At 40.7% G+C, this 21943-nt stretch overlaps 1 protein-coding gene across 2 annotated transcripts in view; it reads right to left on the bottom strand.

Moving 5' to 3' along the window:
• The window catches only part of CDH6 (cadherin 6), a 126725-nt gene that overhangs the window by 8729 nt on the left and 96053 nt on the right, over nucleotides 1–21943 (bottom strand). For both annotated transcript variants that reach the window (XM_045847948.1, XM_045847949.1), the window contains exons 4-11: nucleotides 18676–18795; nucleotides 16525–16692; nucleotides 13973–14160; nucleotides 11727–11980; nucleotides 6558–6694; nucleotides 3917–4038; nucleotides 2759–2876; nucleotides 2382–2633 (exon numbers count right to left, since the gene is read on the bottom strand). In XM_045847948.1, the coding sequence (XP_045703904.1) occupies nucleotides 2382–2633; nucleotides 2759–2876; nucleotides 3917–4038; nucleotides 6558–6694; nucleotides 11727–11980; nucleotides 13973–14160; nucleotides 16525–16692; nucleotides 18676–18795 (1359 nt within the window). The remainder of the gene's footprint in view (nucleotides 1–2381; nucleotides 2634–2758; nucleotides 2877–3916; nucleotides 4039–6557; nucleotides 6695–11726; nucleotides 11981–13972; nucleotides 14161–16524; nucleotides 16693–18675; nucleotides 18796–21943) is intronic.

Raw genomic sequence — 21943 nt, 5'->3', positions numbered from 1 at the left:
TTCTCTGAAGAGAGAAGCAGTAACACGATGCCCATTGTTGTTGTCAGGAATGAGTTAATTCCTGTGGATGTTTTGCAGGCTCTAAAAGTAGCCCAGAGACAGGGGGGTGTGGTGGTTGTTTTACTGTTGTTTTATTTTTGGAAATATTTGTGTTTTCTTTTTGGAAATAAAACAACAGGTGCCACCGTGTCCACTTCTTGACCTCAGATTCCCTCCTATATAAATACGGCTTTCCTTCTCTTGCAAACTCTTAGGTTTGCCTGCACTTTCTTCACCTGTCCCCTCTTCAGTTCTGGCTCTCTTTCAGCCTGGAAGGTGCCCTGCACGCTGTCAGCTCACAAAGAAAGTAGAGTGCAGTGTGGGAGCACCAAGGCTCGGGGAGAGAAGACCTGAGTTTGGGAGTTAATTCTATCACCTGCTCACTGTGTGACGTGGCTATGTGACTGTGCATCTTGGAGCCTCGGTTTTCATATTTACGATTCATGTAAATATACAATGGGTGGTGCTGAGGAGTAAGTGAGAAAAACATTTGTAAAGCATCTTGCTCAGCATATAGCTCATGATGTGAGCCTAGTTAAAGGTTAAATCCCATTTTTCTCCTTTCTTATTAGGTACAGAATTCCGAAGAGATTAGACAGGATGTGGGAGGCCCTGAGACAAATTAGGAGTAACGAGGAGAGAACAAATTCAGTGGAGGAAAGGGTGAAAAGGGAGGATACAGGGAGCGGGTGAGGAGGAAGTAAAGGGGGAGGAAGCTGTGGGCGGATGATGAGTGAAAGGAAGAACCACCTCTAGGAGATGCGAGTCCACGGAACTCCACCTGAGTATAGCCCTGCCCGTCCAGCCCTTCTAAAAACAGCCTTTTAAAATATATATATATATATAAAATATATTCATATCCTTGTCCTCCAAAACAATTTTTACAGACTCACCAATAGAAACACCAATTTGTCTTTTCATACTGTCAGTTTTTATTTATCCTCATATCTTAAAATACTTCCCCCAAAGATTAGATGACAGAGAGAATCACAGTTCTGTAGCTGAGTTTCCAGGTTTCTGTGATAATGAGCAAGGCTGGTCTGGAACGTGAAGCTCTTGAGCAGAGATCCCTAGGTATCTTCATTCTCTTCCTGGAGAAACGTGGGTCTTCCTTTACTCTTCTCAAAGTCACTATACTGTTATGTTTTTTTTTTAAGGAGTCCTCCCCACCCTGTAATCCAGGTTAACTCTAACTTCTTTCTTACTTTTCTTCTCCCATTGCGCAGGCAAGCTATACAAATCTTGCTTTTATCTTTGGAAGGGCTGCATTAGCTAACATTTGGTTTCTTAGTTCACAACAGTCAAGGGTCTGTAAGCATTTCGAGCTCAAACTGTGTGCCTAATTTGTTGGTTGGGGGTAAGACAGTTCATTTGAATCATTGTTAGACCTCGATTTTTGCTTTTATTACATTCAATATTTTAGGTCCCAGATATATTGCCTCGGTCACAGAAGTTCTTTATCACCAAGAGTCTGAGAAATAGTAGACATTAGGTTTGGCAATTATAGAGCAATGCTAAGAAGGTGGTCATTTCAGTGGGTTTAAGTTCTCTGGGTCTGAGAAAATTTAATTGCTTTTTGTTTTTCTGTGTGAGGCAGGCAAAGTCATCATGCTCCCCTTCCCAGGTTCCCATTGACTCTTTATGTCTATCACCTTCATTAACACACCAGTCGTGACCGAAGAGGAAGAGTTAACTGCATGACAAATACTTGACGACAAGTTTTAAAAGTACAATATCTACAATATAGGTATTTCGCTACAAAATTTAATATCTCCCAAATGTTTTTCAGTCCCAGGTTTTTAAAAACATTTTATTGCAGACACTGTTACAGATGTCCCCATTGCCCACCCCCTCCTTTAGCTGGCCTCCACCCAGCCGCTGCCCCCCTTCCCTCCGGCCATCACCACCCTGATTTTTAAACTTTACCTTTACAGAAAGGGCCTTCATCAGATACTCCATGCAGGGTGATGTTCACGCTTTAAAATTTAACAATGTTTGTTAGGTTAACTATTAACCAACAAATGGAGTGAGAAGGGCGTATTCATGTTGCCCTTACATCCCCCTGAGGTTCATTCCCAGTCTAACAGGCAAGAGATTCTTTTGGTGCAGTGGGTCCCCGGGTAGGTGAAAACATGGGCACATTTCACAGCTTCTCATTCTCCAAAGCCACATTCAAGCAAACACTAGTTCATGGTCGGACAACACAGATTCTCAGCATACAACTCTACTCACCTAGATCGGGCTGTATGCCTTAATGGGGGAGGCGGATAAATCTAGAGTGTCACAGTGACAGGGTGTGCCCCTCAGCCTGGGGAGATAGGAGGCGGGGAGAAGCAGTTTACCTAGTAGGGTCACGATGCACAGAAGGATGGCAATCAGAGCCCCCGTGCTCAGTCCCGTGGGGTGGACGAGGGCCTCCGCATGGCAGGACTGCATGTTCCCGTGGTGGTCACATGCACAGACCCGGACAGTCACTGTCCCAGTGCTGCTTTGGACTGGGTAGTCGTTGTCTGAAATGACCACAGGCAGGAGATAGGTGCTCATCTCGTGTCTACTGTAGCCGTTTTTCCGAGTTAAGATTCCTGCTGTGTTGTCTGGAATGGGAAAGCAAAGTGGTGAATGCACGTGGGTAACGCGTCATGTATTGGAGCAATTGGGAGGGGCTGGACGGATACAGGTAGAAATAGCCAGACCGAGGAGGTCAGTTGCGCTCATTTACCTTTGTTGTCCCGAATGGTAAAGTTTGAGCTGCTGGCTGCTTCTGGGGCCAAGGAGAAGGAGAACTGGTGCCCACTGTAAGGGTCGTCCTTGTCAACAGCTCGGAGGGTCTGAATCAACTACAACCCAAATCGTAAAGCTGTCACAAAGTATGGCTAACTCAATGTGTTTCTTACAGCTCTGCAGTGAATTGCTCGGCTAAATAATTTCTAATTTTAGTTTAAAAAACGACAGCCTCACCATGGAGGGATAGCTCAGTATTAAAGTGTCTTCCCGAGACACCAAGGCTGTGGGTTCCATCCCTGCTCGAGGCACGTACAAGCGTCAACCAGTGAATGCATCAGTAAGTGGAGCAACTGGTGGATGGTTCTCTCCCTCTCCCTTGTTTCTGCTCTCTCTCCAAATATCGATCAATAAAAATATTTAAATGAAAACCTCTAAAAAGTTTACAATGACTCCTAGAGTGATACAAAGCTGTAAAACATCACAATGATCTGTGAACACCGCAGTTTAAGGACATGGAGGCACTCGTTGGCCAGCCTGGCTAGAAATGCAGTCTGGCCACAGATAAAAGCCATCAACTTGCAGAAAGGCTAAAAAGAATATTTGGATATATAACACATAACTTCAGCCTCCCACTTTCACATGTATTTTAAAAGTGTACTTCCATTTTGACAAACTGTAACATAATTTTTATATCACTGTCAGAAAAGACCTATTTTAGATGGGGACATGTGTAAAACATTCATGAATTTGCTTTGCTTGTACAGATGGGCATGCAAGAGAGTGGAATTATGGGTTACAGGCATTTGTAGATTATGTTCTAGTTATTACTTTGCAGTATATGTGGTAATTAAAACTCTCTGCTTACCAATAAAGATATTTTTCCAATAAAGCTGTGACTAATCTATTTTAATGAAAACTTAAGACTGATTTGAAATCAGCATCAGACTGAGACTGATGAACTTCCAGTTCTTAGAAGCTGTTTATTGTCTTATGCAAGTTAAATATTTATCTTGGTTCTTATTTACAGTATTAATTTTGTTAACGTTCAGTTCCTAGATAATTCAAAATGGGCCCTTAGTTCGGTTTATCATCTGAATTACTAGAGGATATAAATTAGTCTGACTAAATTAGTTTACTTTTGTAGGAAACTCACCTGATCTGCTTTTGCTTTCTCGCAGACGAAGGTTTCATAGAATTCTGCAAACTCTGGGGCGTTGTCATTGACGTCCAGAACCTTGATGTACAGAGGAACTCGGCTGCTCTGCTTCGGGTTATCTGCAAAACGCCAGATGCAAAGAACAGACACATTTATGTTGGTCCCCAGTCCCCTTCAGACAGCAGCCACTCACTCCTTCTTTCTCACTCGGATGCAGGTTCCCCGAGGCCACTGTGAGTACCAGAGGGTGTTAAGTACCAACATAGTCACAAAAAAGTAGAATCAGATTGTTCGGTGCTTCTGGTCGGTTAGGTACACCTGACGGAAAGACCGAGGAGACACAGCTCTATGTGTTGGTGTAGTGCAACTGTATAATGAACACCAGAGTATAAAGAAAAGCTATTTTGCAAAGGTACTCTAGAGCTGGATTTTCAAGGAAGCCAAGGCAGGTGGGGAAAAGGTGGACAAAGGAAGAAGGGGTGGTGGAGATGAATGACTGTTACTGGTCTCCGTTCTTTTAGTGTGAGTGCTGAATAAGAGCTAGACCTTGTGCTGAACACTTGGCTACCTTATCTTATTTAATCCTTGCAAACTTCTGAGATCATGCCTCCATGGTACAGGTAAGGAAACTGAGGCACAGAGAAGTGAAGTGATTTGTCCAGCGATAGTAAGGTGTGGAGCCTTGGGTGTCTGTGACTCCAATGCCCAGGCTGTTCATCTATAATGATAGAGCAGAATCCAGGTTTGAAGACCTGAGGCAAAGAGAGCAATTGGGTTGTCTTCTATGACAATCTCCAGGGTAGTGTGACAGAAAGATTCCAGGTCCAGGAATCAGGAGTTGGGGCCTCTCACCTCAGCTCACTTCATTTGCTTTATTCATATATCAATTTGTTCATTCTCTTGATAAATATATAGTGAGCATCTAATATCTAACTTGCGCCAGCCACTATTTGGGGTGCTGGAACACATGGGGAACACGGCAAAGATCCTGCTTCCTGAAGCTCTACTCTAGTGTGGGTAGCAAACTGTAAACACATAAATATATCATGTATCAGATGGTAAACACTATTGGAAAAGTTAAACAGGGGAAAGGAACTGGAGAGGGATGGACGTGCCACGTTGAATGCGATGACCAGGGACGGCTTCTCTGATGAGACACCGTTTGCACAGACAGGAATGAAGAAAGGGTTAAACCACGTGACTATCTCTGGCTCTGCAGATAGAGGAGATGGCGGGTGCAAAGGCTCTGGAGTGGGAGTCGCCTGGACTTAAGTTCTTGGTTTCTGGTACAACCACGGTAGTTAAGAAGGGCGACTTTTAAGGTGCTCTGCATCTGAAATTTTGCTCACACTATTCTTCCAAATTTGGAGCTGCTGAAGTTGAAGTGTTAAAAGGTCTTCATTACTAGTGATTTCAAGTATATCATAGAAACCTTAAATCTTAAAAACAGAAAATTTTAGGCACAAAGCTTAAAAATGTGTATGAAATGACTACTTCAGTGAAGAAAGCCCCGATGTTACAGAAAATGGTACTTTTTGGTGGGAAATGATTTTATAATTTCACAGCTTCGAGTATGTTCTATCACTGGTATCCACTTAGTGCATCCACATGGGAACTTCTGAAGAGCAAATTCCTATGTAACAAATCTATAATGAAGAGTTGTCATTGCTGTCAAAACCCAGGGCTTCGTTTTGCCCATATTGGTTATTTATTATTACTCAATGTCTTTTGGCCACTCAAAAGCCTCATGAGTTATACTGACAAAGAATACAACTGTCATATACCATTTGATGTGGAATGTTTCACACTAGATACTCAGTTGAGCTAAACATTTGAAAATAAATTTTTTTACTTTTAAAATAAAAAACAAAAAATCAAAAGATGTGCCATAATTTAGAAGCCTATTTTTAAACATTTAAACAATATTTTAAAGATCATTTTTCTTTCGTGCACTTAGATCTATGCATGGTGTTTACATTGCACAGTTTTCACCGCATATAATCATTTTATTTGCAGCATTCCTTTGGCACTGTTTTTCTCTGCCTTAAATTTTGTGGGGACTGCCATAAAATTCATTCTAAACATTTTATTGATTACTTGGTGGTTTGTGTTGCTCATTTTGGGTGCACCATGGAAAAGTTAAAATTTATATCTCTTAATGCTGTAACAATTTTGGAATAGCAATTCCATAGAAAGACACAGGATGAATACCCAAAAGATTTCTAAACTATGCCTACATTTAAGAATATATTTGAACCCCCATGCCCACATACACAATGTCTAATGGTGAGCCCATTTTTTTCCAGCTGCTTCTGTAACATTCTGATTTATGCACTTTTGGGGTCTAATCCAACATATACTAATTCAATCCCAGTTGACACGGATCCCTTCCCATTTTGTTTCTAAGCTGCTGCACTTCTGCAGTGGCCTCTGCACTTGTGAATGAGCCAACACACATCTAGAAGAAACATTATTGCAAATAATTACGGGGCTTTTTCCCTCAATATGTGTTGAGCAAGGTCATCATGTTGAGCAAGGTCATCGATGCATGGGGATGAGTTTTAGGTGTGCATCCCTGGCCCTGGCTGGGACTCGCCCTCTGTGCCCCGGTGGCCCAGGTGCTAAGGGGCTGACTTACTGATTTCTGTCGCGATCACGGTGATGTTGTGCCACAGCAGCGCTTCTCGGTCAAGGAGCTTCGATGTAAAGATGGAGCCATTTCCGGAATTAATGTTGAATATCCTGTCCAAGTCTGTATGTCGATCGACAGAATACCTGCAAAGGCAGAATAGAATTTAAGAAGGTTTTCTTTTTTTTTTAAAGATTTTATTTATTTACTTTTAGAGAGGGAAGGGAGGGAGAAAGAGAGAGAGAGAGAAGCATCAATGTGCGGTTGCTGGGGGTCATGGCCTGCAACCCAGGTTTGTACCCTGACTGGGAATCGAACCTGCGACACTTTGGTTCGCAGCCCACGCTCAATCCACTGAGCTACAGCAGCCTGGGCTAAGAAGGTTTTCTTTGTATTTGCTATTCTCATATCCTAAAACTGTTCCAAGAATATCTGTTACTTGGAATTTTTTCTACCTGTAATGTATATTTGAATATCTGTCACTTAACATCAAGCAAAATATTCTAAGAAATTAGTTGTCGACAACTGAGGTCTTATCAGTAAAGCCCCAGACAAGTTGCCTGATTTTGAGTATCATCACTGAATTTTTTTATATGTAACTTAGACTAAGGAGGTATAGTGATTGTTATAATTTAACTCAAGCTTTTAGAACCTCAGAACTTTAATTTTAATGTGTGTGTATTTGTATGAATAACTAGGATTATTGACTATTTGTCTAATATTCATTTTATTTTAGAAGTTGCTACGTTGAAAGAAGCAAAAGATGGCTGGCATGGCTGAGGCTGGTGAGAACGGAGACGGGACAGGAGAAGAGCTTGGGGGGAGATCCACCGGCCGGGCTGGACCGTGGCAGGACGCGCTGGCTGCGGTAGGGAGCTGGGTGGGACTTGCGCTAAGAGCAGTCTGACTCTACCGGTGGATATGAAACAGGAGAGAGTCCCAACCGAAATCACGTTTCACAAAGATCCCTGGTTGAATCGAGGAGACTGGTTGGACAGTGCTGACACCAACTCATAGGCGTTTGTGAAGAACAGGATTTGGGGCAGGCTGTAAGTTCTAGTTTTGATATGTTGAGACTTAAAGTGCATAAAACATCCAGGAAGAGGTAGCTAGTCTGAAGATGAAGATCTGGACCGACAACCTCAATGGCCTATTCAATTGTCTAGAAAGCAAGTGTCCGGGGAAGGGAGAAAAATGCTGAGGACAGAATCACTTAAAGGACGAACAGGACAACAGAGATGACAGGGACCAGGACAGCGCCCAGACCAGAGGAGCCTGGTAAGTATTTAAGGAGCGTGTGGGGTCTGAGACACCGAAGAGCAGAGTCTTCAACACTGAAACTGGCGGAAGACTGGTAGATTTTGAGAACTATTATTCTCTTTGTAAATCGATTACTGGTTTTTGGAATGCCTGTGTAAGGGGAAAATGTACGTACACTGTTTTATGGAGGGAATGTTAAAGAGAAAACTCAGAAGGAAGTTGATATGTTAAGGCCCAAAACCGCCCATTTCAGTTGGATGCTCAACATTTATTTCATGGTAGGTGATTTAAAAACATTGACTCAGTAGAAATGCAATTTAAGTAAATGACCTAATTGGTCATACACATATAAAATTATTATGAAAATTTTAAGAAAAATAAACCCTCGTTACTAACTTGTAAGAGTGTTCAATGTCTGATATTATCTTTAAGTTATTTTATTTTAAAATATAACTAGTGAATTATAATAAACAATCCATTTTATCTTAATAAAATCTATTTTTTGTCATTTAGCAGGAGTCAAAATGAAACAGATATCCAATTGTTGTGGGCGATGGGAGTCTGATTTTAAGGCGAATGAATGAAGACCCAATGGATGTGCATTTATCAAGTTGGGTTAGACTTTTTGTTCCAGTTTACATAAACCTCATATTTTATTATCAAAGGGATGAAAGCAGATGACACAGCGATTGTTTTTTCCTTTTATGTCACGAATCCACATTCATTAAGCATTTAGGCGGCAGCATTGAACTTGCCCGATCACCTTTCTTCATTTTTAGTCTGGGAATGATAAATATTTACAGCACACAATTAATTACCAGAGAGAAAAATCTCAATATTCATAAACTTTGTACCAAATGAATAACGATCTACAAATATATTTTTTCCTCGTGAAAAACGTCAACCTTAGGACCCGCTGCTAACTGACTTTACAGGCTGGTGCAGCTGTGTGCGGCACCGTTCTTGCCCTCTGTTTCTGTTCCTCTCGCCATCGTTTGCAGTTTTACAAGGGATCGTGTTATCCCATCCAGCCTTGGAATAAAGGGTGAAGTAGGGTAAGAAACTTTTAGTTGAAGGCAGCTTTTGATGTTAAAGAAAAAAATAGCCATTTTAAAGAAAAAAGCCATTTTTTCTTTAAAAATACATACCAAAAATGTGTATTTTTTTCCTTGAATTGGGAGATTTAAATATTAATAGAAAGCCTAAAATGTCTATATTGTTTCAGAAAGATGTTTGCATGCAAGACTTACTTATTTGTTGTTTTTCTTTCCCAAATGTTTCCAATTTATATCCAGGCTATTTACTGTCCGATCACATTAATGGTAATCATAACTAATAAGGAACAAGGTAATCAATCCTGCTTTGATTGTAGCTGATTGTTCTGCTAGGTAGCTCTTTCTTTCTTTCTAAAACTTTATTGTATTCTTGACTCAATAATTTGACTTCGAATTCATCTTCAAGTCAGGGAGATTTGTGGGTTAGGAAGGAAGTGTGTTTACATGTAACTTTCTGTGATATGTATTCATAGTGACATTTTATAAGATTCTTTCATGGAAATCAAACGTTAGATGTGATAGTTATTGGATGAAAATTATCTTATGTTATAGAAAAATTAAAGTATGTACCTGCTTAATGAAATATCAGTGTTAGGGGGAAGAATCCTCTAGCATTAATTATGTACTTAACATACTGTCTAGCACCTAGTTATTCAATAGGTATACCTTGAATAACCAAAAACTATGTATGGATGTGCCTTTCTAATATAGGAATCAATTTCATCCTATAAAAGGAATCACTGGAATATGTACTTATATACCAATATGTCTATGTGTATTTCTATCTTTAAACCTATATTTATACATCAAATCCACATATACCAATGGAGGCTGGCAGAAAAAACTTCATAATTAGCTATTAGCCAACCCAGTTTGAGAAACAACTTATTTTCACAAAACATAATGTAATGCAGTGGGTAAAAATGATATTTGGTATAAGAAGCAAAGTAGACATAAAAATGCAGCCTAAATTTCCAGAAGATTTTATCTCTTTCAATTAAAAATGTGTTGGCCAATCAAAGAGGTCATCAGATGTTTGTATTTGTAAACTTCCAGCATTAACACTTTTACATTGGTCCTGACGTTGACTTGCTACGATATTTTCCTCGCACAGTTAGAACAAATTCCAAATGAGAGAATGGTCATAAGAGCACTTACTATCATTGGTGTCATGCAAGTGAAGGCCCTCATTCATTTTCCTTGTTAGTAACACTCATGTGTTTGGGGAAACACTCAGTGTGTGGAGCTCCCACGGGGCTGCTTTGGGTCGGCCCTAGTCCAGTTCGAGGAGTCTGGATATTCCCGTGCAATGCCAACACAACAGAGTCTATTTTCCCAAGGATTTACAATTATTCTCAGCATGTAAGGCAGGCTTTTTTTCATGTTTTAGATACGGGACTTGCCCTAGGGTTCATTCGAAGGAAGAGCTCAATGGCTAGAAAGTTAGAAAACTACCGCGTTAGAGCCTCCCGTTCTCATCTGCCGCAGTGTTCTTCAATGCACAGCCACTGTGATCCCTTGGGAAGGCAGTTTCGGGTTAGGTGATGCTTCTGCCCAAAGCTCTCCAGTGGCTTCTTACCTCCATCGGAATAAAACCCAGGCTTTACAACGGCCTGAGACCCCAATAGGAACAGGGTCACCAGCCATCAAACCTTCCCGTAGCCTCGTACCTTACCTGCCACACCCGCCTTGCTCACACTCTTCTGCCTCCATATGCCTCCTTGTTACTGCTTCTGCATGCCAAGCAGTCAGACCTTTATCCTGGCTTTTCCCTCTCCTTGGAATTTTCTCCCCCCAGATCTCAGCACGGTTCACCGCTACATCTCATTCAAATATTTACTCAAAGTATATCCTACCAAGGCCAAGCCTGACCACACTATCTAAAGTAGTTCCCCATATACCTGTTATTTCCTTAGTGTCTTATTTTACTGCTCACAATTTATCTTTACTGGACATATTACAATATTTATAGGTTGCTTATTTTTATCTGCCCCAATGAGAATGAAAGCTCCATGAGACCAGGGCTTGGTATTGTTCTCTGTTGTTTCCCCAATGCCTTGAACGTGGCTAGCATGCAGCAGGTGCCCGATTAGGATATATCTGTGGACCCACTGGCAAGAGTTCCTCTAGCTTTTTGGCCTGCTTGCTTGCTTCATGGGGAATCAATTACACCATGATGTTCTGGTGTAGCACTTTTCTCATCTATGAGAAAACTAAGCCTCTGGCTAAAGTCTGGAGGCTGGTTTACTTCCATGCTTTCCCGATAAGATGCCAGATAGAATCCCGAAGCAGCTGCGTCTCCAAGAGCAAGGAGGCTTGTCTTGCAACATGATTTACAACTAAGGCGCGAGGAAGGTACAGGGAATACAGAGCTTGCTTACATAGTATAAATTGGATTCAGCTCTGTTGACTTCCCCAGGATTTCACAGACATGTATCATGAAACGATTCCCAGTTTTATCCACATCTGCAAAAGAAAGACATTACGCATCCAAATGGAGCATAATTCCGCTTCTCGGCGTCACACGCTAGGCCTTCTACACTTGAAAAACAGACTGCCACATGCTTTCTTCAAGCCACTCTTAATCAAATTCACAACCTTAAAAAAAAAAACCAAGACCAAAACCTGGGCCACTCAGGGGCATGTCCTTGTCTGTCTTCTATGTTGTTAAAGTTTATGTCACCAGCAAACATAATATATATGTCGAGCGAATAGGTAAAAGTTGCTGTTCAGAGTAGTTTTTCAGAAAGACGCAACTGTAGAATTGGATAAAAAGGATTCCTCTTTTCCAACTTGCAGACGGATATCTGAATACAAATCAGTGGAAACGTATGGAAGAGACGTGTTGCAGAAGTCTACTTACTTGATAGGATTCCTGGCAGCATCCGGGTCTTGGGCTGTGACCGAGCCTATTGTTGTGTTTATCTGAGCATCTTCTCTTATCTGTAGGACGTAGGCCAGTTTGCTGAAGACGGGGGGCTCATCTACATCTTCCACCACAATCTTCACTGTGGCTGAGTCCTTGAATGGCCCCAGGGGGAGAAAGCGTTGTTCAACATGAGGGTTGGAGGCTTCCACTTTGAGGGTATACACTTTCTTCTTTTCAAAGTCCAAGAGCTTGGAAGGGGGGGGGAGAGGGAGAAGTGACATATTTAAAGCAGCCAAGACATAGACTATTTTTAGTGCAAAGCACTGCTAGTTGAAGAGGATTGAGTGCTTAGAGACAGCACCACACAGTGTGATGTAGGGTGAAGGTATGGGAGTTCAGGGGGGGCACGCTCCCGAGGAAGGTATGGGCCGTAGCTGGGCCTGCTGTTGCTTGGAAAGTGATGCAGGGGTGCTGGGTGTGATGGTCAGGAAAGGGAACCTGGGAGCAGGAGTATGTGAAACATCCTTTAAAACAAATCCTTCCATGTGACTCGAGGGAGCCATACCAGGGGCAGGTTGGCAAATACATGGTCGATTGGTCTAGGTCAGATGCTGTCACAGCTGGCTTTAACTGAACACCAAATGAGTGTTTAAAATTTGCCAATATCTGGGCCCCACCCTGGATCATTAAGCCAAAATGCCTGGGGGAGGGGCAAATAGGAATCTATACTTTTAAACACCTCCCCAAGTGATTCTGACGTGCAGCCAGAATTGAGAACTATAGGTTTGTATCATGATTCCTCATTCCTCATTCAGAAAAAAGAGATTTAAAATGGTGTTTTTTTTTGCATAAGGTGATAAAATATTCCAAGTGTTATCTTGATAAGGGCATTGGGCTAATTACTTGCCAAAGAAAGTAATGATCGTTGTTGTCAGAGGTCTTTAGGAAAAGTATCTTTGCTTCTGGAGACATAGTGAACCCACATGCTTATTGCTGACTTTGAGTTTTAGATAATAATATGACAAGGCTCACTAGAAACACAATTAATCAAGACGTTAGTGAATGTGATTTAGTCGGCTTGGCAAAATTTCAGTTTGAATCTGATAAGGCACCAGAAAAATTAAAAAGGTTAATGCACACTAATGGGCTCCCTAATTACATTATAGTGTAAAACATTGGTCTGAGTGTCACTTAAACATGTTTTATTGTGTTTCCAGTTATTAAGACCTGTAATTCAAAGCTTAAGAGGAAAACATTGTCTTGTTATGTACGTTTCTCTATATGTACATATACCAGCAAATCTATACCACCCGGTGTGTTAAAGGAGAGAGAAAATATTGATAAAGGTAAAATATTAATATTGTAAATATTAATAATAAAATAATATTTATCATGGCTCTGAAGCAAACAGTTTAGTGGGCTTAAATGTTGGCCACACTTCTGTAGAGCGCTCGGCGGTACTAGACAATTTGGAGGATGAATGGTGGATAAGTTTGTAAGGGACAAATAGGAATTCAGAATGTAAAGGATTTATTATTGTGTTCCAGAAAGTAGCTAAAGAGCTCGTAGGAAATCCGTGCTAATTTATTTTTGTGGTCTTTATATCATCTCTCTAATTAAGGTCCTTGTTATCCTTGTGTGTCTTACTCTTTTTCTTCAAAGCATGTACCAACATTCATGGTTACACATGTTCATTTGTTTATTTGCTTCCTTGTGTCTTGTCTTCCTACATTAGAAGTTCCAGGAAAACAAAGACCATCCTGTTGAATCAACCATTAAACCTCCAGTAACTAGAATGGTGTCTGGCACTGTTTTGTCATTTAACTTATACTTATTTTATGTAATTTATGTATATCATTTGTTTATATTAGTGTAATTAGACTTGATGCTTTAAAAAACTAATTAGTACACAAGAATCTAGAGGAGTGGTCACGTGAGATGTAATTGCTCCCGGTTACCTAGGGAGCAGAGAAATGTAAAGGCATTCATTTGTATGGTATATGACCAATGGCATTACCTTTTATAAAAAAATATTTTGTTTGTTTATTTTTAGAGAGCAGGGAAGGGAGAGAGAAGGAGAGGGAGCGAAACATCAGTGTGTGGTTGCCTCTCACGTGCCCCCTACTGAGGACCTGGCCCGCAGCCCAGGCCTGTGCCCTGACTGGGAATCAAGCCGGTGACCCGCTGGATCGCAGGCCAGCACTCAATCCACTGAGCCATCCTGGCCAGGGCAGCATTACCTTTTTGACAGTTATAATCCCTTCCTGGGTTTCCTGGTCAGTGATGACGTCAAACATGTCCAGCCCCTCTCCTTCTGTGATGCTGTACTCAATCGCGGCATTTTCTCCCACGTCGGCATCGCTGGCTTTGATGCTGCCAACTGGCGTGCCCGGGGGAGAAGATTCAGGGGTTGTAAACTGGTAGGTACCTATTAATCACCAGAAAGACAGAAGTCAAACACAGACCAAGTACACTCTATCATCACAGAAACAAAACCCATTTTCTAGCAGTTCTCTCAGACATCACCATGGATGCAGGCAGATTCATGCTTTCTTTAAAATAATTAGTGGTGCCCTATTCTCCTTTCATCTGCACTTTCGTGATGGTTAAGGATATTTCTTTTATCTCATACCTGTCTCTTTGCAAAGTGGTGAACACTTTTCTTGCCCTGTAAATAGGCTTTCAAGTTTATGGTGTGACTGTGCGAAAGACTGAATTGTTAGGGGTGGGCGCAGGTTTCCAAGTCTCCTGTTAATGCAATCTAGCAGAAAGAATGGAAAAGAATTTAACCTGAACTGTGACTTTAAGCCAATTACTAGGTATTATTTTAAAAGAGTTCTTTCTGTCATTGCTAATAATAACAGAAGGTGAAAATAAATTACAGCAATTTAGAGAATGCACCCTCGCAGCCACTCACTCAAACGTGGAGCTGGGCTGGTCGCAGTCAGGAGGATGGGAAAGACGCCGAGAGACAAAGCTCTTAAATTTTGTTATTGGATTATTTTTTTCTTTTAAGTTTTATTACTAGTTTTTTAAAAAGGTTTTATTTATTTATTTTTAGAGAGGGAAGGGAGGGAGAAAGAGAGAGAAACATCAATGAGCGGTTGCTGGAGGTCATGGCCTGCAACCCAGGCATGTACCCTGACTGGGAATCGAACCTGCGACACTTTGGTTCGCAGCCCGCGCTCAATCCACTGAGCTACGCCAACCAGGGCCTATTATTAGTTTTCATACGTAGATTTTCCCATTCTTGAATTTACATTCCTAATTTAAAAACCTATATTTCATAGAGAGATGCTTTGCTTAGGTCCTCATGTTGCAAAACTGGTGTCAGGCGACTACATGTGAGTGTCAGTGTAGATCGTAGAGGCCAGCATGTATGAAGGGCCAAAAGAAAAGAAAAAAAAGTAAAACACACTTAACTCTTCTCTCACCAATACATTTTGCCAACGATTCATGCAAATTCATTTGGAAAAAAAATTTGAACTATGACACCACTAGAGTATTGTCCTTCAATCATACTAATCCAGTGAATGCTGGGCGCATCCTTGGTAAAATGATAACCGGGCACATTTTTCTCTGGTGTATTCAACTTCCACTTGGGGTGCCTCTTACCCCTCTCTCTGCTCTCCCCTCCCTGGCCTTCCTACATTATCTGCTGACGATCGAGGGCTGTCCAGGCAGGGAGCAGAGTCAGGTGAGGTGCCTTCGGATCTAGGTGCCCTCAACCCTTTTGTTGTCCTTCCTCACGACATTTCCGCAGGGAAAAGGGGGTTTTGGGGGCGGGTGTTGGTGCTCCTGGTATTTTTAGTTTAGGCCTCTGGGAGATCTTTTAAGGCTCCTGAAGCCTTTGTCCTACTTATTAGATCAAAAATTAGTTACTCTGTTTTTGCATTAGTTAACGGATTAGTTAAAAAATAAAGAAAATAGAATGATTTCCTGTTGATCCATGTGTATCTTCATTATAAAAGGAGCCCAGAGTAGTTGACTGGCTTTAAAAATATGCCATGATCGAGTATGTGGGTTTTCTATTTAATAATGGGCAGCTGTTTTCTCCTGGAAGACAGGATTTGGGTCATTTTCTTAGGAGATCATGGTCAGAAAGGAATTTTGTCCCTGGAAGCAAAACTACATTCAAACCAGTGCCCACCTGAGGTGCTCTGCGGGAAAGGGTCTAGAGCACTGCTTGAGGCAAAGTGGGCATTTATGGGTGTGTGTTCGCTCTTCTTCCTTCCTACGTAATCGTGAGAGTTGAGGATTTTGGAGATGGCTTTCAGGTTCCCAATTAAGCATAATGTAGAAAACTATTTATGAGTACAAATAGATTAAGTACATAGTGATTTGCACAAATGTATTTTTAGAAACAGTAAAATGATAAATCTTCCTCTTACAAAGCTTCGTGAGGATTTAAAAGAGATTACATGGTTGATTAAATTCACAAAATATAAAGTCAAATGCTTCCTAACGAATAGCAGTCTGCTCGTACACATATGTTCTGCATAAGCAAATTTATGTTTGTGGTTTTCTTTTTAATAAGAGAAAATAAAACCATGATGTTGCTTTTACAATGACAGCTATATCAGAAATCGCTCCGCTAATTACCCATTCAGGAACATGAATGTTCACATCTACGGAGTGAAAGTGTTGTCAACTCATTCTTAACAACAGTGCCGGTTCTCACTAAGTTCATTAATTTTGACAATTGATAGCAATAATCGAAAATAAACGCCACCGTTCAACTTAGAGTTTTGCAAAAGTGCACCGAGGAAAGCCGTCAATGACATGCTCCTACTCTGGGGGAAGCGCGGCGGGTTGTCGTTGACGTCCGTCAGCGTGATGTTCACGGTGGTGGTCCCTGACAGCCCTCCCATCTGGCCGCCCATGTCCTTGGCTTGGATCACCACTTGGTACTGCTCCCTGTTTTCTCGGTCCATGTTGATCAATGCTGTCTTGATGATACCTATGGACAGGAAATTCAGAAGTGGAAAGGACTCTATTAAAAATGTTTTATGGGATCATTTGTGCAAACACAGACTGTCACCCACCACGTGCATAACGCTACACTGATGTCATGGGTGACATGAAAATGATTCTAGGTAACCTTTATACTGAAAGAAATGAAAAGCAAATGGGGAGATAGAGATTCAGAGGAGGCTGGGTTAAATATATCATTAAGATTAAAAAAGAAAGCACCTATGATACAAGGAGAATAAGTCAAATCCTACAGTAGAGACTGTTAAGTAGCATAAATATTAAATGCTATAAGATGACACAGAAAAAATGTAACCTGGCATGGAGCACAGCAGTATACTACTGAAGCTGCTTGATCTATTTAGGTATATTCTGAGGAACTTGTTACGAAAGCCACGCACATGACCTGACTCAGGTTTCACTTTACGGCTGGCTAATTGCTCAGCAAGGATGCCCACCATAATGAATGTTCTGGGGATTTTTATAAACCACAAAACTATGGTTTAAAAAAACCCACAGCATCAGTTCTTTCAAAATCATCATCTTATACGATCCAAGAGAATTTAAGTTTTCCTAAAGCTGATGTGAACATTAGTTCAACTGGTCCCAGCAGGGACCAACATTCTCAAGTTAGGTGAAGTTTACCTCTGTTGTTAGGAAGTTATAAAATAATGAGGTGGAAGAACTTCTGAAAGTTTGCCTAATCTCTAGGTAGGCTTTATGCTTACATAACAACATTCTTTTAAAAATCACCGGAGAAGGCTTTATAGCCCTTTCTTGTAGCACATTCCAGTGCCGAACCACTATGAAGCTGAAAATACCTTTTTCTGAAAAATTTTTTAACGAGAATACCTCAGACAAAAGGTCAGTTTTTTTCTTATGGTCCTGGCTTCAGTGAAAGTGTAGCTGCTTTCTGTTCTCTAAATAACCGTGTTTATTGAAATACCTTAGCCTTTTGTTCTCTAAGTTGAATAATTCTCAGTTTTTCATCCTCATTGTTTTTAAATTCAACATTTTTCTTTCTCCTTGGGCTACTTTCCAAGTTTATTGCCCCTTTTAACACATCAATTTCCAAGCAAACATAGTCACCTAAGAAGGTTTTGGTTTCTACTAAGAAGAATGGATGCTTGAAAAATGTTTAAAAGGAACTCGACTCCTATTATGATAATACACATAAGTGTAGAATTTAATAGACAGTACAAATGATATTTACTAAAATAATTCATCATAAGATAGTATGCTGTTTTGTGGAGAAAGGGCAGAAAAATGGGATGCTGAAAAAAAGGATTCGATTAAGGCAATCCACTTTATTAGAACTGGTTCAGTCTGGATAGCATAGACGATGGGTGATGACAGACAGTGCCCGATCTTAGTGGCTTCATACGACTCAAGTTCACTGTTCGCTCATGCTGTGGCCAGGCTGGCAGGACACTATACTCATCACAACACTCCAAGTTCTGGACTGCAGATGTATCTCAGCATTGGCTCCCCCCCAGGACCACTGGGGCACAGGGGAGGGAATATGGTGGGTTGTACACCAGGTCTGAAAGTTCCACTTGGCAATAACTCACATCACTGCCACACTTCATTGACCCAGATAAGTCGTATGGCTACATGTAGCTTCAGAGCATGGTAGAGAAATGCAAACCTATCAAATAGCTAGAAAAAGAAGAATTGGAAATAGTTGTCAACAGCCAAAGTGGCTATAAGAAGGGATTGGTCTTTTAGCTTTCTCCCTTAAGTTGGAAGGAAAAAATAAAGCAATGTATACTTTTTCTGAATATATCATATATAAAAATGGTAAAAGATCCATTGTAAAACTTCTTGATTAAAATGATCTATATCACTGGTATTTAGCAGGCAAATCTAAAAAAAATTCAATCACATTGATTGTTTTTATGAAAAAGCATGCTAGCTCAGCTGAACATGCCAGTTACAGACTATGAAAAGAAGACCAAAAAGGAATTCCAACCTGTTTCTGATTCAACCGAAAAGTAGGGCTGCCCCTGCAGGATGCTGTAGACGACCTTAGCGCTGTTCCCGTACGTCGGATCGTCAGCGTCGGTTGCATTGACTTGGACAACAAATGTGCCTGCAAGGACGGAACGTGAATTGAGAATATATTAAGGGCCCATTACAGATCTTAGATAAGCACACATAAAGAGAAAGCATGATTTCATTTTTGGATGAAACTGTCACGGCATGGGAGTGGGGAACTTCAACGTTATGCTAGGTTGAAGAGCCTTGGACTGTCGCTCTGAAGGAACGTGAACACCATTTATAAATACCGCAAGGATTAGGTGAAAGGGAACCGTGGGAGGGATCATGATGTTGGGTGGAACTGACTTCCATCTTCTCTACGGGTGGGATGTCATTGGAGTCTTGCTGTGGTGCTTCTTTTAAGTTATCCAAGCCCAAGTCAATCTGAATCCCGCATTACTTTGTCCCGAGGGATTAGTTTAGGGGTTGTCCAATCAGGGTCCCACTCATGATTTTTGCTGGACATGCTATGTCATAGGTGCTCCTTCTCCTGGACTGTAATGTGCTGAGGAGGAGCCTGCAAACGCAGCAGCTACTTAGTGACCTTGGAGTTGGCAGCCTGAGAACAAAGCTGAATAGGACAGGGTGTTAAGGAGGAAATAGCTAGAATCCCAATCAAACCATATCTAAAGCCCATTTCATTTCTGGACTTAAGTAGTGTGACTAATAAGCCTTTTTATTATTTGAACTAGTTTGAACTGGGTTTTTTTTTGTTACAGGCAAACAAAAGCATCCTTAGTGATCAATCTACCTGATAATTCTAAGAGATTGAAAGTCCTTGCACCTTAAAAAGGGGCAGTTTGGGATTAAATAAAGAATGAATTGAAATATAGAGGATATACATCTGGAACCTATAATACCAAAAAATGATTGCAATTAAATATATAAAGAAAACGATCATGTTTTATATCAGTACTCTTATTTTATAGACCTAAGTCACCTAACAACCTTTGAACTACCCTACCCTCCCATAAAATTCCATGCAAATTTTTAGGTATATTGCTTGCATGTATATTTCACTGCAGAGAAGTTCCATAGATTTTATCTAATTTTCAAAGGGGTCTGTGACTTCCCAAAAGGGTAAGATCCTCTGATTAAGATCATTTTATGGCTGACTTTTGGTATGCTTATGAAATAAATAGTAAGCATACTGCCAAGGTTTTCCTGTCTATGAACAGGGCAGGGAAGTTACATTCAGAGAATGCTAGGATTTTTACATTGCTGTTGTAATCTCTAACCCATACACTTATTGAACAAATATCAATATGCTGCACCATGTTAAGGTGGAATTAAGGAATTCCACCTTAATTAAGGAATTAAGGAATTCCACCTTAATTAAGGAATTAAGGAATTACATGTTAAGGTGGAATGCTCTGGAGGCAGCACATCAGTGCATGAATCCTTTCAATTTAGTGGGGGGGCTTGGGGAGAACGAGAGCATCACAGGACTTTAGAGTGAAAGCTAATAGTAGAAGTCAACAAACGTGTTCCTATTTCACATCAATACACGATTTAATCGCTTTTATGATATGATGGTCTGGAAGTTTTGAGCACCTGTTAGTTGCTAGATATTGTACTGGGGGCTCTGCTCTTGTTTTCTTCTTTTGTCTTCATGGTATCGCTTAGAAGTTGACATTTATTAGTTATTTTGTATAGATACGGAACTGGGGGATCAGAGCAATCACGTCATCTACCCGAAGCCACGCGGCTGCTTATTCGTAGAGATAAAACTTCAAACTCAGGTCTGTTTGACAGCAAAGTTCATTTATGCCACCCTGCTGTTGTTTCTCTGTGTAATTTCTTTAAGATGCCTTTATATTAGAATAACGACATACTAGTTTACGATAGTAACGAACACCAAGATAACCGTGCCTGTGTGCAAATCAGGGAAAGGCTCCCCTTTCTCAAAACATGTTTCTGTCAGCTACCCCCAAATACCTGCATGACATATTTAATTCTACAATGGCTTAAAAAGTCAATGGCACCCCCGATAGTTGCACGGTGACAACCTGCACGTCTGGTTACGTTGCCCTGGGTGGTGCTGATGACAAGACTATTACTTATTAATTCTTGCTGTCTTTTACCTCCCAGTGGAGAAATATTGTTCCTAACAAATCTTCCTCTTAAAAGAATTCTAATGCTCCTTTTCGTCTGGTGACGATCTGTGATTTTTTTAAACAAAACAAAGTAGCTTCAAGTAATGAGCAACAACGTCATGAGAAAAACTTACATATTTTATAATCATTTTCTTAGATTGAATATTTTCAAAGTCTTGGAACCGTGAACTGAAACAGCTCTGATATATGATTCAGAATTATGGAAACATTTTTTATTGTGTAATTTAGCCCTTCTGAACTTGACACTAAGTGAGAATTAAAATAACCCTTACGTGAGTAGTTGAATATTTGTCATTGTCATCCATGAAGTGGGTATCTCATATTACTTCAGTATCTCATATTACTGAATCAGTACCACATATTACTGAAGTGTAGTAATATGGCTAAGAGTGACGTCAGGGGAGCTCTTTTTCTTAGTTGAAATTCTGTTGACCTTCTCCCAGTCTAAGCAAATTAAGTGCCCACATATTAACTTTAAAATTGGTAGAGCTGCACACAAAATATTAATTTATCATATTTATGTCATGAAAGTCTCTTAATTTCCACCAGTTAGTAAAGGATATATATACTCCCTAGACATCCTCTGCATATTTTTAATGGATTAAAAAACAGTTTTCTTTGAGTTTCTTCTTCAACTATAGTCACTTATAGCAGCAGCCAAGCCTCTTCAGGCTGGACTGTCTGTCACTCTAGGCTCTCGTTTTCCCGGGGAGAGTCTGACTTGGAGCCTGATGCCCGTGAGGGCGAAGAGCAGTGGGGGAGGCTGCTGTTATCCCGCTCAAGACACAGAACAGGAATTTGGGACGGGAGAAGGAGATGAGATGGTGGCTCTTTCTTTTTCCTTCTCTCACACTGCCACTTTTCATACCCTCATGTTTAGAGGAACTGTCATTTTCTTAAAACCAATAATAAAATGAGACTAGAATAATATTAGGAAACTCGAGGTCCTTATAGAAAGGACCTAACTAGATGGAAATATGATGCTTTCAGAATGTGGCATGCATATTTAATCAACTGAGTAAAGTTCCCCCAGGGTCTTCATTGAGCTGATGCACTAGAGCAGAAACAGCACACAGGGTGGTG

The sequence above is a fragment of the Phyllostomus hastatus genome, unplaced genomic scaffold (genome assembly GCF_019186645.2).
Source record: "Phyllostomus hastatus isolate PE091 unplaced genomic scaffold, TTU_PhHast_1.1 phas_contig_58, whole genome shotgun sequence".
Classification (NCBI taxonomy): Eukaryota; Metazoa; Chordata; class Mammalia; order Chiroptera; family Phyllostomidae; genus Phyllostomus; species Phyllostomus hastatus.
The sequence above is the reverse complement of the archived record's forward strand: the minus strand, read 5'-3'. Positions and strand labels throughout refer to the sequence as shown.